Below are 17,954 nucleotides of genomic sequence, written 5' to 3'. Positions count from 1 at the left end.
CTTTCTTTTTTTTTTTTTTGTCTTTTTCCTTTTTATTGGTACCGGGGATTGAACTCATGACTGCCTGCTTGCAAGGCAGGCGCTTATGCCGCTGAGCTAAATCCCCAGCCCCCTGTTATTTTCTTTTGAGACAGAGTCTTGTCACATAGTTCAGGCTGTCCTTGAACTCAGTATGTAGCCCAAACTAGCCTTGAACTCATGGTAATCCTGCTTCAGTCTCCCGAGTGCTGGGATTACAGGCATGTACCGCCCTGCTCAGTTTGGCCCATTTATTTTCAGGACATTCCAAATTATCTAGCTGCAATTCATTTGCTAGGTTATTTGTTCTTCTGATGATTATGCAATGACTCAGCCATTGAATTCAGAAACAGATCTACTATGCTCTTTTAACACATGCACTATCTCATATATTTTTTAATTTACTGATTCTATTTTATGAGAGTTCACACGGATAAATGTTCTTGTAGCCGCTCTCTATTCCTCTAATAACAGTAGTCCTTGTGGTATGTGGCTTCCTGCGATAAGGTAGCAGCTAAAGAGGAACTGGATTTCTAGTATAGTGTATATCTAGTTGTCCTCACAAAGCCTACATGCTCATAGGTGGGGCTTTTTGGAGGTGGCTGGGTCATGGATGTGTGGTACTGTGTCAGGGCAGTCCATTTCAGGATGAAAGGCTTGTGATAACTAAACTGGTTTAGTATAGATCTGGGTGTGGATAATGGACGGTCTGCCCTGAATATGGGCGACACTACCAAAAAGGCTTATGGCCCGGGTGGGATACAGAGGAAAGGGAAGCTCGTGCTGCTTCTTGCTGCTTTGATGCCTCCTGCCTGCTTCGCCGTGGACTGTTCCTCTGCAGTGAAGCTCTGCTGTGCCGCCTTGCTTAGAACCAACAAACTATGCACTGAAGCCTCTACAAACTGTGAGCTATAATACAGCTTCCCTCCCTTAATTTTGGGTGTTGGGTATTTTGTCTCAGCAATGAGAACAGTAACCAAGGCAGTCTCAGCAGGACTGGATGACAATGTTCGAAATTTTAAACTGTACCCACAAACCAAAGGGAGGACAAAGACAGTGTTACAGCACTGCATTTAGAGATTATGTTGCATCGTTCTGGGCGAGACAACTCTAGCAACCTGGGGAGATGAGCAGCACTTGAAAACTGGGTGCTGCCAGATAGGCAGAAGGGGTATAGGTAGTGGTTGCAAGGGAGGTGAAGCTAATCCCAACTGGGAATACAGCAAGAAATAGTCCAAAGACTTGCATAAAAAGTAAATTTTTTTTGTAGGTGTCAATACACACTATGCAAATTAGTTCCCATTGCCAATTTGAACACTATATGCTATCCAAGTTCTCACACATGAGTCACTGCTCTTATTTTTTTTTTTTTTTTTTTTTTTTTTTTTGTCTTTTTCCTTTTTATCGGTACTGGGGATCGAACTCACGACCGCCTGCTTCCAAGGCAGGTGCTTATGCCACTGAGCTAAATCTCCAGCCCCCAGGTCACTGCTTATATAAATAATCTTGTTTTAAAACAATCTCACAACAGAAAACTCCCTTATCACTGGCTTTTCTAATTAGTTCATTTTTTTCTTTATTCCACATAATATACAAATTCCAGTTTGCTGTAAACATTTTATGAAAATAATACTAAAATTTAAATATACATATTAATTCTTAAATTACTCACAAATACTGTAAAATGATTGCTTTTCATTTTTTCAATGATTTTTTTTCTGTTTAAAAACAGAAAAAAAAACTGGGTGTGTTGGTGCATGCCTATGATCTCACACTCTGGGAGAATTGCAGATTGAGGCCTATCCTTACTAAGTACCTGTCAAAATAAAGAAGGGGTGGGAATGTAGCTTGGTGCAAAGGCCCTGGGTTCAATCCACAGTGCTTCTTAAATAAATAAATAGAAAATATATGAACTAACACCAAGGACACATGGTTTCCTTATTTTTTGCAAGTGATAAAACATAACGAGAAAGTACTGACCATCTATCGGAATAGGGTTGTTCCAATTGTGGCTTTGGGAGCTTTGTATCTCTCTCCCTGATGACCTGATTGAGGACATCCAGGTCAGACAGGTTTGCATAGGGCTGAGCAGCATTATTAAAAAGCTCCCAAAGTGTCACACCTAGAGACCTGTGGAAACAGAAAATGATTAGCTCTCTCCCCTTTTAGGTGTCAAATTTTTAACACAGTCAGGAATTTCAAAGACAAGGTATGTATTGAAAAGGCTATTAATAATCAGTACATGTGTTTATTTACAAAATAAAACAGCTCTCAAACCATGAGGGGGCATTTCCATAGAAATGAGGACAAGAATGTGTTCTCACATTTACTACCCGCCACAAAAGTACACAATAGAGGTAACAAGCATTGCTATGAGGATATGCTTGTCAGCTTTAAAGGCTCAAGAAACTACTTGAAAGGTACTAGTGTGTTTGAAGTCCTCAGCAAAAAGACTCGAGACAATATTCTGAATTCTGAGGTAGAAAAAAATCCCATTCATAACAGTTGTGAACACCAGAAGATATGTTAAGGAAATCCTTACATGAGCAAAAATTCTCTTCCCTGTTAAGACTCCCACATCTCATGTTCTGGCTACTCCTCAGTACCCTGGTTGCTATCTGGTTACAGAAGAGGCTTCAGATTTGTATCACTGCAGTGAGAGACCTCTTCTCATGCTCATACCCCCCAGCTGCGGGGCTAACGGAAGTACTTTCCCTTTGCTTCCAGGTCTCTGCATTTCCCTCTCTCCACCTACTGTCTTGCTGAGACTCTCCTAACATGGCAGTCATCCATCCTCTATGAGGCCTGAAACCACACAATGGCACTTAGTGTGATCCACGCTTGAGCGAGATCAGGTGCAGCCTACGAAACTGGCATGAAAGCTCCCCAATGATTTGGCCATCCACCAGATTTGGGTATTGATGGTCTATGTAACTCTGATCAGTATGTATCTAGAATACATATTGAGTAACAAACTGTATTGACTCAACAGTTTATCTAACATCATAAAACACAACTTTAAATTTTCTTGTTTTTATAAATGAGTGAAAAGATCCAGCAGATTCAGTATCTAAATTGAGAGATCATTTCCATCAAAAGGAATACAAGAACCTAAGTCTCCCACTCCAAGCCCACAAGTAAGAAGTGCTTCTCTTCCCCAACACAGAATTGTGAGGGTGTATCAAAAGAATTTAAAACACCATCAATAACTTTAAAGAGTTTACAATTTAACTGAAGAAAATAAAAACTTCAAACGAAATATTAAAAACCAGAAAGGTGTTATATGATGAGTGCCAAGATGAGCTGTCCTGCCACTAAGCCTAGTTTGACCTTGGGCAAACCTGCCCACCTGTTTCATTTGCTCCACATCCCTACTTACCTCCCTCCTGTTCTCTCAATAAGGCCCATTCCACCCCCCTGTCCACGCCAGTACTCTTCAGTGGACACAAAGCACAGGCAGCTCCCCTCTGGGAAGAAAAATGTCCCAAGTCTATTCTGCTTTACCCAGAACCTCTGCACAAGATCCCTTTTAGTTGCCCTGGCATGAGCAGTGAGGCCTGTGCATTTGGAAGAGCCCAGCAATGCCACCAGGGACTACTCCAATTATCAGGAATAAGGGTGCTCAGTCAGGGAGAACATAGGCTATGTTTTCAAGCCCACCACCCCTGAAGTACAGTGAGAACTTGGGATGAAACATAAGAAGGTGAAAGCAGCCAGGTGTGGTGGTGCATGCCTGTGATCCCCACACTCTGAGGAGACTGAGGCAGGAGGATCCCAAACATGGGATCAGTACGCGCAACTTAGCAAGATCCTTTCTTTCTTTTTTTTTTTTTTTTTTTTTCCTTTCTCTTCTTGGAATGGACAAGATCCTTTCTTAAAAAAACAAAAGAAAAAGAAAAAGAAAAAAATGTGGGAATATAGCTTATGAAGGCCCTGGGTTCATACTAAGCTATGGTGTTGTAGTAGGGGATTGAGATGAAAGGAACACTGGGTAAGCCCAAAGGAATAACCAGGATACCACCCAGAACTCAGAGCTAAGGAGAACACTGAATCCCCTCTGTTGAAGTACTTCTCAAGGATTAAGTGGGTGACAGTCATGAATCAAAGCCTGGGCCTGCCTACGATAGAGGCCTCATAGAGAGACCACCTCACCTCCTTAAGAGGCAAAGCTGCCATGGCACTGAGGGAGGGAGGGAGGGAGGGAGAGAGAATAAATATGCATGAACAAGGTGTACATGTGAAGCAGTAACCACAGAGCTGGCTTTTATGTGTATTTGCAGCTCAAACTCACATCACAAGCAGTTCAAAAACTCTAATGCTGACTACATACAGCCCTCGCCTACTGTCCTCCCCTGTGCACAACAGAACACCAGGTACGCAGCAGAAGCAAGTTCACGTCTTCTACAGAAGAAGGAGACTTATTCTACATCTCTGAGGATTCTTACCATTGAGAAGTCTCAGAGGAAACAAGGCACCACCAAGAACCAGGAGGACCAAAGCAGTAGTTATTGCAATTATTAATAATTAATCTAATTATTTAAAAAATTGACAAATTTTATGAACCTAAAAAAAATGATTTCTTGGCCTTCTTGGCTAAGATCAAGTACAAAAATAAAAGTACTTCTCAGAACCTTGAACATTAACAGAGATTTAAGAAAAGATATAGCCAAAAAAGAATTTTAGAGAAAGTATTAGTGGCTGGAGCATAGGTCTGAAAAATTATTCATGTAGCACAAAGAGAGGTTATGTGAGAGAGTTTCAGAGACAGAAGTTAGAGCAAGAAGCCATAATTCATGTCTAATTTCACTTCTAAAAAAGGATAAAGTGGGACAGAGGCAATATTTAAAGGATAAAGGCTAAATATTTTCCAGAACTAACATATATCCCCAACCTATAGATATGGAAACTCAAATAACTCCTAAGCAAAAAACTGTCAATCCATACACAAACCATGGTGAAATAGAAAAAAACCAAAGACGCAGAGAAGATTTGAAAAGCAACCAGACAGAAAGTCATATGGCCTTCAAACAACTTAGACAGACTTATAGCTGACTTCTCAAAGCAACAATGGAAGCCAGAAGACAGTAGAATATCTCTTTAATATGCTGAGAAAATAAATGTCATCAAGTAAAAATACATTTCAAGGCCAGGTGTGATGGCATACACCTGTAATCTCAGCAATTAGCAGGCTGAGACCGGAGGACTGCAATGAGTCCACTCTGGGCTACAAAGTGAGTTCAAGGTCAGCCTGAACGCCATAGCGAAACCTCATCTCAAAAACAAACCACAAACTGCTCCTCCAAAATCAATACATTTCAAGAATGAGGACAAAATAGTTATGCTCAGACTTAAAAGAAAGTGAATAGTCTTTTAACCAGTGGGTCTCAATGAAGGATACTCATTTCAAGCAAAAGGGGAATAATCCTAAGGGAATGCCTGAGATTGATTTTTAAAAAAAGAAAAACAACAGCAAAGTGGTTTATAATATGGATAAGTGTAAATGCACACTGATGTTTAAAAACATGGTGGGAGAGTAAAAGAAAAACTTAAAATAACATTAATTATGTGGGTATCTACACACAGGGTGTCAGGTAAACTGAATTAAAATATTCTAAGAGGGTTAAGAAATTAACTAGTATAAGAGTAAAGTAAGTGAAGTAAATCGTTATAGCTTCGAGGGTACACCTCCAAACTAAGACGGAAAGAAAGTTAAAAGAAAATCAAACCAAAAGAAAATAAGAGAAGAAAACAAAAAGAGACAGATGTAAATCAGCACCAAAAAATATGTAGCTATCAATTAAGAAAAATGTGACAGAAATTGTTAGTCAACAATCTGGACACTTTTTTTTAGCATTCACTAAACAGATCCCCATGAGTTATAGTATCAAGTAATACTCCGAATCTTTTTTGTTTTTTTTTCATCAAGTTGAAGAAATATTTACTAAATACCTACTGTACAGTAGGCTCTATGGAAGGCACAGAATATAGAATAAGATGTGGTTTCTGGTTTTAGGGAGGAAAATGGGCAAAAGAGGCAATATTCACAGTTCATCACATCATGGCAATTGTGATCAGTGCCACAGCGTCACTAAGTTGCCTTTTCACACCATCAGGTGCTTCTCTTCCTACATCTTCTGCTTACTCAAAGAGGACACTGTTCCTTGCTAGCTAAAGTCTTAAGAAAGCAGGAAACAGATACATACCAGATATTACTATACTTAGTTTGATCTGCAGTCAGTAGTCTGTCTTGGAAGCTGGTTACTAATTCTGGTGCAGTCCATCGCAGAGGGAAAATTTTTTTATCATCTGTCTCAATATAATCTTCCTGTGTTGTCAGAAAGCACATACAGTATTCAATAGTTACATTTTTTGTGAGCTCAGTGACTTAATTCCAAGTCCAAGAAAACAGTGAAATACCGAGCCTCAAAACACCACTGAAAATAAAGTGGGGATGAAGACAGACTTTCTGGGTGGAAGGGAGGAAGCAAGGCATTTCTCCAAAGCCTCCTGGGCATGCGGAGCTGGTCTGAGCAATGAACACTCAGTCAGCCTTCCTGGAAGAGGGGAAGAGGAAGGTACGCCGTGTCTGCAGCCATGTGGTCTCAGCGTGACAGCTCCCTGCACTGAGGAGGGGGTGTGCCACTGGTGTGCAGCAGTATGTGGGTACGTGCCGGTAATCCCACCACTCTGGAGGCGGAGGCAGGAGGACCACAAGTTAGAGCCCAGTTAGAGTAACTTTGTGATTTACTGAGATCTTGTCTCAAATTTTAAAAAAAGGGGAGGGGGGAGGACTGGAGATAAAGCTTAATGCAAAGATTCTAGGTTCAATCCCCAGTCCTAAATAGAGATTGGGTCATTCATTCTTCATTCCATGTTACCAGGGATGTGACCATAGACAGGCTACAGAGGTGAGAAGTCTTTCTCATCTGTAAAATGAGGATCACACAAACCTATCTGCCTTTGTGATGGGGAGTAAATGAAGACCCTGGCAGCTACTTCAGTGACAGGTAGACAGCAAGAACTCAAGAGAGTAGAGCTGCCACACGGATGAATAACCAACTTACACTTACATGTTTTGAAGACATTATCCCTTGGCCTTCTCCCCTCTGTAAGCATTCAGTAAGATGGATATTACCCTTGTTTTGCTGCTTAAAAACTGAAGGTCAGGTGGCTCGTGTGCGGCTCCTCGAAGTACGGAGTCACACAATTTCACTGTGTCCCCTTATTCAGTTGGCACACACACACACATGCTTGCATGCACATGTGTATATACATGTATGTGCACACACACGTGAAATCTCACCTATTTGGGCACACTTTTTAGGGGTATATTTATGACAGAGTTAAAAACCTAAATTCCAAGCTTACTGAATTTGAGCCCCAATTTTACTGATCATGTAATGAAGACATTCTATATTATACGTTATTTTGTTACATACGTAATATAATTACTGTTGTTTATATGTTCATTTTGAGATTATGTAACACCAGACTACATCAGTTACACTCAGTAAAAATTCATTCATTTGTTTGTTTGTTTGTTTCTGAGACAGGTCTCACTATGTAGCTCAGGCTGCCTGGAACTCACAGTGATCCCCTTGCCTCAGCCTTCTGAGTGCTGGCATTACAAGCATGCACCACCATGCCCAACAAGTCCTTTTAAAGAAAGCACTTGGAAAGCTGTCACAAAACCTCAGGGCACAGAGCCACTGATTTATTAGACAAACCATGCAGCAGAAATCAATACTACCATTAAGAAGAGGGAACAAACCACACTCCCTAGAGGCATCATGATCAAGACGCTTACCTTCGCCTCCAAAAACAAAGTTGCAGTATAACTTCAGGGTTGAAATTAAATCACATTAAGGAGACAGTGTTTAAACCGCTGGCTTACCTTGTACCTGCTGAATCCGATTCCATAATCTCCCACTTTCACATTTAAGTCAGAGGTAAGAAAACAATTTCGCAGCGCTAAATCACTGCAAACAAGAGCAAGAACACAAAAAGAGTCAATAATCGCTTCTGACAAAAGCCTTCTGTAGAAACTGGAGTTGTGCATTAAGAGCTCTCTGCTTACCAATTCATGTTTTATTTTATTTCACTTTTTGAGACAGGATCTCACTACTTAGTTCAGACTACCCTCGAACTTGTGATCCTCCTGCCTCAGCTTCCTCACTTGTGGGGAACGCAGGCATGCGCCACCATGCCTGGCCCAATTCATGTTTCCAATTTTCATAGAAAAAAAGTATATGTACAATACTCCCAATTACTTAATAAAGATGATCACATTTTTGGCAAATGATACAAATGTTAAATACTGACTCTGTACTATGTTCTGCATTAAAGCCAGATTTCTGGCTTGTTTGCTAGTATTTTAAGAAATGACTGAAATAGCGGTTTAAAAATAGCTAAATTGAGTCTGGGGCAGCATAAGCACTTGCCTGGCAAGCACAAAGTCCTGAGTTTGATCCCTGGTACCAAAAGAAAAAAAAAAAAAGTTAAGTTGAAATATTGTTTAATAAGTTTTATTACTTGATTCTAGCAATAGTCTATTTGTTATAAGATTAGTAAAGTTACCACTTTGGGAAACCCAAAATAATCCACATTGTTAAAAATGTCTCATTTCCCTCTCATTTTTCATTTGATAGGCAGCCATAATAATCAGGCCCTTTCCAAATCATTTATCCCTTCCAAATTCTAAATTGCTACAAGTGAAGTTAAAAGTCTATTTTCTTTCTGTTTTTTTTTTTTTTTTACCTGTACCAGAGATCGAACTCACAACCACGGGCTTGCAAGGCAGGCACTTATGCCGCTGAGCTAAATCCCCAGCCCCTAAAAAGCGTATTTTCAAGACTTACTTAAAGTCACTGAGTTAAAGGATACCTAGTATATAATTTTAAGATATCAAATTAATCAAAAACTCTTATAGTTCATAAAAATTTAAAGTATCTTTATAGAATTGTAAAAGACCCCAAAATGAAGACAAAACTATTAAATCTTTTTTCACGAATTCTCATTTCCAAAACTCACATCTGAAATGTAATCAAATCCCAGATGACAGTAACAGCTAACACTGAAATAATTATTCATTGACTCAGTGATTCAGTTTATATATATATATATATATATATATATATATATATATATATATATACATATATGTATTTTTTACCAGTGAGGTCATTTCTCCGAGCAGGGTACATTTCCTTTAAGCATAGAATCTTCATCACAATAAGTCTATGAGGTGGGCACTATTATTTTCCCCATTAACAAATAAGGAAACCAAAGCACAGAGGCTTGAAGTAACTTTGCGGGGGTCACAATGACAGCAAGGTAGGCACTGTCGCACTTCTGCCTTGGAAGACCACCAAGGATGGTACCAATGGCTGTCGCATGGTGTCACACATGTCTCATAAACTTACTGACTTGAATTTCGAGTTAGTTAGGTTCAACTGCTTTCTACATTCTCTGTTTACCAGTGACAATTTTCTTTTCTTTTTTTTTTTTTTTAAAGCCTACAGCACCCGGTATTCCCAGGCGGTCTCCCATCCAAGTACTAACCAGGCCCAACCCTGTTTAGCTTCAGAGATCAGACGAGATTGGGCGCGTTCAGGGTGGTATGGCCGTAGACACCAGTGACAATTTTCATGACACTCCAACTAGGCCTGAAGCAGTCTCACTAATAAAGAATCTTTCAATGTACAGAAAGGAACTGGACCCTAGTTTTTTTTTTTTTTTTTTTTTTTTTTTGAAAGGAGGAAGGAAGGAGCAACATGCCATTCAAGGACACAAAAAAACGCAAAAGAAAAGCTACTTCATCCATTGGACCAAGTGCAATGGGAAGCAATTGGGTTCAGATGATAGAGGCCTGGTTCTTGAGCACCACTAAGCACCTCTGGAGTGAGTCTATCAATAGATTCTACTACAGCTTTCCAACACTTCCCCCCAAGACTGGAAATAAATGCTGGATGCCAACATCCTGACAGGGGAACACATGTCCCCATCAGCTGGGGACAGGGAAGAGCTCAGGGCTCTACAGGGCCTGGACAACTGCTTGTCCCTCCTGTCTCCTGACAAATGTCCAGTATAGGTCTCTGACACAACAAATGTGAAGGCTAGATAAAAGATGAAGCTAGGTGTAGTGGTGCATGTCTGCAATCCCAGCACTCTGGAAGCTAAAGCAGAAGAATCTCAAGTTTGAACACAGTGTGCATAACTCAGCAAAATCCTGTCTCAAAAGAAATAAAAAAAAAAGGTTGGGAATGTAGCTCAGTACTAAAGAAAGAGACAGACAGAGAGAACAAATATACACATGAGGCCTTGGCTCCCATTCTCAGACATAAAATCTGAATGCAATTCACCTGATATCCTTGGATCAAGGAACACTTCTGAGTACCCGGAACCCAGAGGTACTGAGGAAAAAAACTGTGGCCCAACTGGTGAAGACTTACAAACCTGTTCCCCAGCTCCACCTCAGCACAGCAGGAAAAGCAATGGATTATCAGGAGGCCTAGATCTTTTTGTGGCCAGGAGGGTATGATGTCAGGCAACTTGTGTGTGCTGAAAGGCCTCAGTTTTTGCAAAAGGGCAACAGGAGTATGGAAAACAGCTAACTTGCACAGTTGTCGTAAGGTAAATTAAAATGTACATGGGATATTTTAAAATATTAAAGTGCTACCCAGACTTAAGGAAATTATATACTTTAGTTCAAAACTGGCAAAAATACTCTCTGAAGCCCAGTAATGTGCAAAGCCATAGAACAGGAAAGCATAAGGTGCCACCACATAGGTGACTTGATGTCAGGACTACTCCCTGTTCCAATAGGGAAACACGAACACACAACCAGCATGTTCTTCAAGCTGAAAAACAGGTCTAATGACGAAGCTGCCCAATTTTAGTGGCACAGGCTGATCACTTTGTTTGGCAGCACCTGCAGTGGATAGCTCAGTTGGTGACCTGTAGGGTTGCAGGAGGAAGTTGGACACAGGAAGTAGGTCACAAGTATAAAAGTTCCCAGAAACTTCAAGTGGAAGCATCACTTCTTTTTTTCTTTTTTTGGTGTTTCTGAGACAAGGTTTCGCTATGCAATTCAGGTTGGCCTTAAACTCACAGTGATCATCCTGCTTCAGTTTCCCAAGAGCTACCACATCCAGCCATCACTTGTTTTTAACTCACACCAACTACACCCAACTTTGAAGGAATTCTCCAATGAAAATGTTTTTTGGTGGCAGGAGACATTTCCAAAATAGTCCACACTTCTGTCCATGGTGAAGGGAGTAACAACAGGAAGTCAAATGTCTGAGTTACTGAATGTTCTTCTAGGCTCGCCATACCTTGTCTTATATAATCCTGATTAACACTTGCAGTCAGAGAAGATCCCTACTCAGTATAAGAAATATGCCCAGCAAGGAGTGTAATGCACTGGTAAAGTGGGTGACAGCACACTGACCACTTTAATGGGTGCTGCAAGCAGTAAGGTTCTAGAGAGGGTCCCAATAAGATGTGACACGGGTGTAAGTGGGAGGTTATACTGAGAGCATTCTGGGGAGACACAGGGGCTTTCCTACAACCTGGCGGCTTTCTCCTTACTTACTTGTTCTGTTCTTGCCAGAACAGTAAGTACATTTACTGAGCATTTACTGCGTATCTGGCACTCATGGGCTCTGGGTACCTAGAATTCTTTCACTGCGACATTCAGCCTAGACCTCAAGGAATGCAGTCTTAGCCGGAGCACGCTTGCCACTGCAGTGGGGCCAGTACAGAACACAAGAAGGGCTCCCATGCAGGCTCTCTCCAGGGCAGAGCAGAGCTGAGAATGAGCTGGGCATTGGGGCTACATGGATTTCACCTTAGTGCTCCATGGTACCTACTGCAAAGCTAGATGACACATATATAAGGCAGCAGCTTCCAGGTCCTGGAGATCTGCCCAGGGTTTAGACCCCAAACAAGGGCAACATTTGTTCTGCTCAGGGCACTTTTCACATCTGGCCCAGAGATGGAGTCTGGAGGTGTGAGGCTGAAGTTGCTAAGAAGGCAGAACTTGAGGGAGGCTCTGACCTAAGGGTACTAGGTCTAGGTATTGCCTAGACCAGTGATGGCGATCCTTTTAGAGATTTCACTGATACAAACAGCCTGCTGTGGCATGTGTGCCAAAAAAGGTTCCTGGCCTAGATAGTGTCTAGAACCAAGGTGAGCTGAGCCAAGCAAAGCTGCCAAATGACCACCTTCCAGGACAAGGTGGTTCACTCATTGCCATAGTGATTCTCACTTAGAGGGTACATCTGAATCACCTGGGGCAGTTAAAACAAAATGCAACAGGCTTGGGATAGGAGCAAAGAACACACCTAAGATGTGGCCCAGAACCAGACTGGTCTGCAAAGGGTGGGAGGCTGAGCAAAATGCTATTCCTCTCACCGAAGGAACTGTTTGTCAAACAACCTTCTCCCAACACCCCAGTCTAGACTAGAAGGCCACATCAGATTAGGATCAAAGAAGGCCAGCATGTTTCAATCAGTGGCCACAGTGCTGGTTAAAAAGGCAGCCAGCACTTTTCTACAGGTTCCGGGACAGTAATTTTCCCCTAGGGCCCTGGTTTACTTAAAAGGATTGAGTATTTAGTGGTTTACCACAACATACTTTTTTTTTGATGCTGGGGATTGAACTCAGGACCTTGTGCTTGCCAGGCAGGCCCTGCACTGCTGAGCTACTGCCCCAGCCCTCAATTTTTTTTTTTTTTTAAGACAGTGTTTCTCTAAATAGTCCAGGCTGGCCTTAAACTCCCCATGTAGACCAGGCTGAGCCCTCACTCACAATCTTCCTGCCTCAGTACTCCCAGTGTTCAGGACTAGAGGTGTCTGCCAGCACACTTGGCTACAACACATGGTTTTATACCGAAAGTTATAGCCCCAAAGTGATTGCCTGGTGCTGGCCACCACTGGACTTAGGTTTTCTCCTGGGCTGCAAATACCTGGCCCACAGCACACTTCACACATTAACTTCCCCCCTCTCCTGTCCCCATGTCTAGTGCCATGTTCTTCCTGACCTTATGCACATTTGCATCCAGGCTTTTAGGGTTGACACACTGTGTCAACTTGAGAAGTTTAGAATTTTAACTGAAGGACTCAGCAGGGAGCCAGGGTTCTTACTTTGTAAATATCCTCATCCAGTACAAAGGAGGGCAAGGAGATTGTGTGAGTGCTACACCAAGGGGTGGGGGGCGCATGGCTGAAGAAGAGGCTTTTTTTGCTCCCTTTTGCTCTTGAAGTATTGTCCCAGTGCCGTGTCATCCTGCTGCCTTGGAGCCAGCTGATTATGGATTGAAACATCCAAAATCTGTAAGCTAAAATCTTTCTTCACTAATTTGGGGCATCAGGTATTTTGTCTCAGCAACCAGAGAACCAAGTAACCAAGACAGAATTTGGTACCAGTAGAGTGGGGTCATTGCTGTGATTGTACCTGACCATGTGGTTCAAGAACCTTTGGCAACGGCTTGTCGGAAGAGTTTGGAAAGGTTCGGAGATGTCGCCTGAATGCACAGAGCTGGAACAGCTTATGCTGTTTGTATGGGACTATTTTGGCAGAGCTCAGAAGACCGGAGCGTGATAGAAATCCTGCAGGTAAAGACCAGCCTTGGGGGTGGGGGGGAAGACCAGGCTTTGAGGTTTCTGCGGAGAAGGGCTGCATTGGTTATGGACTCCAGACAAGATGTGTTATGGCTTGACAGAAAGTTTGCTTGTGTTTTTCTCATGTCCAGAGACTCTGCCTGTGCAGTACTGAGATTAAGGACAGTGGACTGATTAATATGGCAGAAGAAATTTCAAGGCAAATGTTGAGGCCGTGGCATGACTATTGCTGGGGGCTTTTAGCCAGATTATGTTGTGAATTAAGAGTAAAGAGCCCAGCAGGGTGATTTAAAATGTGAGTATGGCCAGAAAGGAAGCTCCAGTAAAGCTGTGGACTGCAAAGATAGAGCTGAGGAAACTTCAATTGCTAAGAAGAAACAGAATAGAAAAGGTGGCCTGAAGGTATTGTAAAAAGCCGCCAAGTCCCTAAAACTGCAAAAGTGAAAGACTTTACTTGGAGGAGAAAGCCTCAGAGTACCATGTTCCAGAATGGCAGCATGAAGAATCTGTTCCTCAGAATCGGGTTCAGAGTGCCCAGTGATCCAGGAACTTGATCCCTACATGCAAGAGAGGACAGCCTGCCTACTGTTCCAGGGGGCAGCAGACCTCAGCATCATCATCCACATTGTGCTGGTTTTAGGTGCATACAGAATTCAAGGGTTCTGCGATTAAAAAGGCTTCCACCCCAATTTCAGAAGGCTTGTGAGGCCAGGCAGTGTGCCCCAGAAAGGGCAGTGGGTGAGGCTGTGAATGTGAAGCTAAAGGTTCAATGGAGAACCTAGAAGTTTGAAAAGCCAGGAGTGTGGATTGTCTAAGGAAACCTGCAAGAAGAGAGCAAAGCCAGCCCAAGAGAGAAGCTGTGGGAGCTAAAACCGGAAGTGTCATGGGGGTGGAGCCACACAAGCCCTCTGGAGCTCACACTTTGCCACAGATTGTTTCAAATGGTGCACACGGAACTATAGGACTTAATGCTTGCCCTACTGGATTTTGGACTTACTTTGGTTCCAATTCTTTGTATCCCCCTTTGTACCTTTTGGAATGGGAATGTTTACCTTGTGCCTTTGCATGTTGGAAGTGTTTAACTTTGTTTTCATTTGTACAGGGGTATGTAACTAAGAGTTGCCTTCCATCTTGGAGACTTGGGACTTGAACTTTTCAGCAATGCTGAAACTGTTAGGACCTTGGCAACTCTTGCATATGGACTAAATGCCTTTTGCATAAAGAGATGTGCAGGAATCTTTGGGGGTCCAAGGACAAAATACTATACTTCTAATGTAATATAATGTTGATAGATTTAATGCTGGTTCTTAAGGATTGTTAAACTGCATTATAATATTCAAGTTGCAAAAGGTTAAGAATAAGCATGCCTTTGTATCTGGCGGCTGGTTTAAAGCAGTATGTCTGGTTGTCAACTTTGGACTGTGATGGTTTTAACTCAGATTCAGCAGGAAGCCAGGGTTCTTACTTTGTAAATATCCTCATCCTGTGCAAAGGAGGGCAAGGAGATTTTGTGAGTGCTATACCCACTCTGAAGGAGGGTAGAGGGAGTTGGTGGCCTGTATACAATATAAGAAAGGAGAAAAGGCTTGTTTTGCTTTTTTCTCTGGTTGCTGCCTTGAAGTATTGCTCCAGTATCACACAACCATGCCTCGGAGCCAGCTGATTATGGACTGAAACCTCCAAAAACTGTAAGCTAAATAAACCTTTTCTTCACTAATTTTGGGCATCAGGTATTTTGCCTTAGCAAGGGGAGTAATGTAACCAAGACATGCTCCACTCCTGCATTAATTGGATGACGACAATGTTGGACTCTTTCAAGTCTTTCTAAAGTAGAAACCTTTTCAAAAATATGTTCTTTCTTCCTCTCCACCCTTCTAGTTCCTATATACTACTAAGAAAATATAATCTTTCTGTACTTCTTTTCATGGCAGGCACATACACACAAGCATACAAATAAGGGTATTCAGAAGCATTTGCCTTACAAAAATGTACATTTATCCCTACTTTTCTGCATCAGTGGTTCTTAATATCGCAATACAGAACTCTAGCAGTTCTAAATCATTCTTTACACCCATAGTGTAGTATTACACTGTGCAAATGTACTTGTGATTCTAGTTCCCCTCTCATTTACTTTGTTTTCTTTTTGCCACCCCTTCAACTAATGCTGTAATAGTTATTTCTAATACATGCCCTTAAATTCTAGTGCTTGTTTTCTACAGAATTCAGTCTAGGTGTGAGATTAAAGGGAGTATGTGGGGTTTTTTTGGTGCTGGGGATTGAATTTACAACCTTGCACTTTTGTCACAACCCATTTTCTCTATGTACTATTAATTTATTTCTTAAAAACTGTATCAAACTTTATTACAGTGAGTAGGGCTCATTGTGGGCTCTCGTATCTGTAAACCAGGCCTCCTATCTAACCCCACAGTTCACACCATTCTGCCAACTTATACTTCCACATGAGGCTAAAGATAATTTCATCCCAGCTCTTCCTGCTCTCATCAAAAAGAAAACCTGTATTAGAATGCTAACAGGAATTTTAAAATTTTTTTTTCTTTCTATCATAAGTCATGGTACATGTTTCCATTTGTCTACGTTATATCTTTCAATAAGATTTCAGTTTTCTTTAAAGTAGTCTTATTTTTGCATGTGATTTACTCCCAAATAATTTATAATTTTGGCATTATTGAGAATACTTTTTGTCACCCTAGTTTTTTTTTTTTTTCCTTGTCTTTTTGAGACAGGGTCTCACTATGCAGTTCAGGCTGGCCTTGAGCTCACTTTGTAGCCCAGGCTGGTCTCGAACTCACAACGATCCTCCCACCTCAGCCTCCCGAGTGCTGGGATTACAGGTGTGAGCCACGGTGCCCAGCTTGCCACCCTAGTTTTTATGTACTATATACCAACTACAAAGAAAAACAATTTTTTTCAGTACTGGAGATTATCCTGTCATTGGGTTACATTCCCAGTCCTTTTAAAATTTTACTTTAAGACAAGGTTTCACAAAGTTGCCCAGGCTGGCCTCAAATTTGTGATCCTCTTATCTCAGACTCCCAAGTAGCTGTGTTTATAGACATGTGTCAAAGTGCAAACCATGGCTGATTTTTGTACATTTATAACAAGGCGTAACTAATTTAAGTTCATTCTATTATTCATTTATTTTATTTTTTTGTCTTTTTGAGACAGGGTCTCGCTATACAGGTCAGGCTGACCTTCAACTCACTTAGTAGCCCAAGCTGGCCTTGAATTGTAACAATCTTCCTACCTCAGCCTCCTAGTGCTGGGATTAAAGGTGTGTGCCACCATACCTAGCTTTCATTCTAAAATTTAAAACAAACTAGTGTCTTGGTTTTCTTCAGCTGCAACACTGCATCATAGTAAAGAAAGGTGACATTCTTTTCCTCTCTGAATGTGTTAGAGCAAGTTGGTGGTTAGTGTTTGGATACTGGAGCCAAAGGCCCCTGTTTACACTCACTTCTGCCATTTCCCAGCCATGTGACCTGTGTGACAATCAGGACACTGCCCCATGACCCCAACTGTGTCAGAAAGGAAAAGAAAGGCATCCATCTCTCATACACACATGGCAACCACAACAATAGCTGGTATGTGGAATCATTCAGTAAGTCTTAATTATTATCTTAAAGCTGGCACTTTTCTAGTTTGTGTTTATGTTCACTAGTGCCTCTGAAGAAATGTTGAAAATTAACAGAAACAGTGGGCATCTCTGGCTGATATGGAATTTAACTGGCAAGGCTTAATTATTTTGCCATTTAGAATTACATTTCCTGCGAGTTTTAGTAAACCATCCTTATGATACTGAAGTTGTTCTTTTCTTTCCTATCAGAGATTAAAATATGGAGTGGGTGAGTTACACTAAATGCTGTGTCAGCAATCTATCGATGTGTTTTCCTTCTTTGATTTTTGTCAATGGAATAAGTATTCAGATATATTTAATGACAGGAAACTACCCTTAAATCCCTAAAAGCTGTGTCAATTGCTGGGTGTAATTTGCTAGTGTCTGTCTATATTCATTGATAAAAATTGCCTGGAATTTTCTTTTGTCATAATTTGCTAAACTTATTATGAGTGATAAAACTTCTATCTTCTTTACGGCCTGGAATGGCTTAAACACATTCTATTCTTTGATGGTTGGATAGAAGACAACCACGGAACCCCATGATCCCAGCATGTTTTTGTTTTAGCAGCGTTTTGGGGGTTGGGGTGTTGTGGGAGTGGTATCAGGAATCAATCTCAGGACCTTGCACTTTCCAGGCAGGTGCTGTACTGCTGAGCTACATCTCCGGCCCCAACATG

At 41.4% G+C, this 17,954-nt stretch overlaps 1 protein-coding gene and 1 non-coding gene across 3 annotated transcripts in view; both read right to left on the bottom strand.

The window, feature by feature from the left end:
• Positions 1–17,954, bottom strand: part of Lmtk2 (lemur tyrosine kinase 2) — a 97,202-nt gene that overhangs the window by 13,519 nt on the left and 65,729 nt on the right. For both annotated transcript variants that reach the window (XM_005003708.4, XM_003469887.5), the window contains exons 8-10: positions 7,913–7,997; positions 6,222–6,343; positions 1,999–2,148 (exon numbers count right to left, since the gene is read on the bottom strand). In XM_005003708.4, the coding sequence (XP_005003765.2) occupies positions 1,999–2,148; positions 6,222–6,343; positions 7,913–7,997 (357 nt within the window). The remainder of the gene's footprint in view (positions 1–1,998; positions 2,149–6,221; positions 6,344–7,912; positions 7,998–17,954) is intronic.
• Positions 9,531–9,649, bottom strand: LOC111756937 (5S ribosomal RNA). Its single transcript, XR_002791333.1, has one exon. It is a non-coding gene; the product is annotated as a 5S ribosomal RNA (ribosomal RNA).

This window comes from Cavia porcellus, unplaced genomic scaffold (genome assembly GCF_034190915.1).
Source record: "Cavia porcellus strain 051 isolate PalLab524CR breed Dunkin Hartley unplaced genomic scaffold, mCavPor4.1 scaffold_23, whole genome shotgun sequence".
Classification (NCBI taxonomy): domain Eukaryota; kingdom Metazoa; phylum Chordata; class Mammalia; order Rodentia; family Caviidae; genus Cavia; species Cavia porcellus.
Note: the sequence above shows the minus strand (reverse complement) of the source record. Positions and strands in the feature narration are given on the sequence as shown.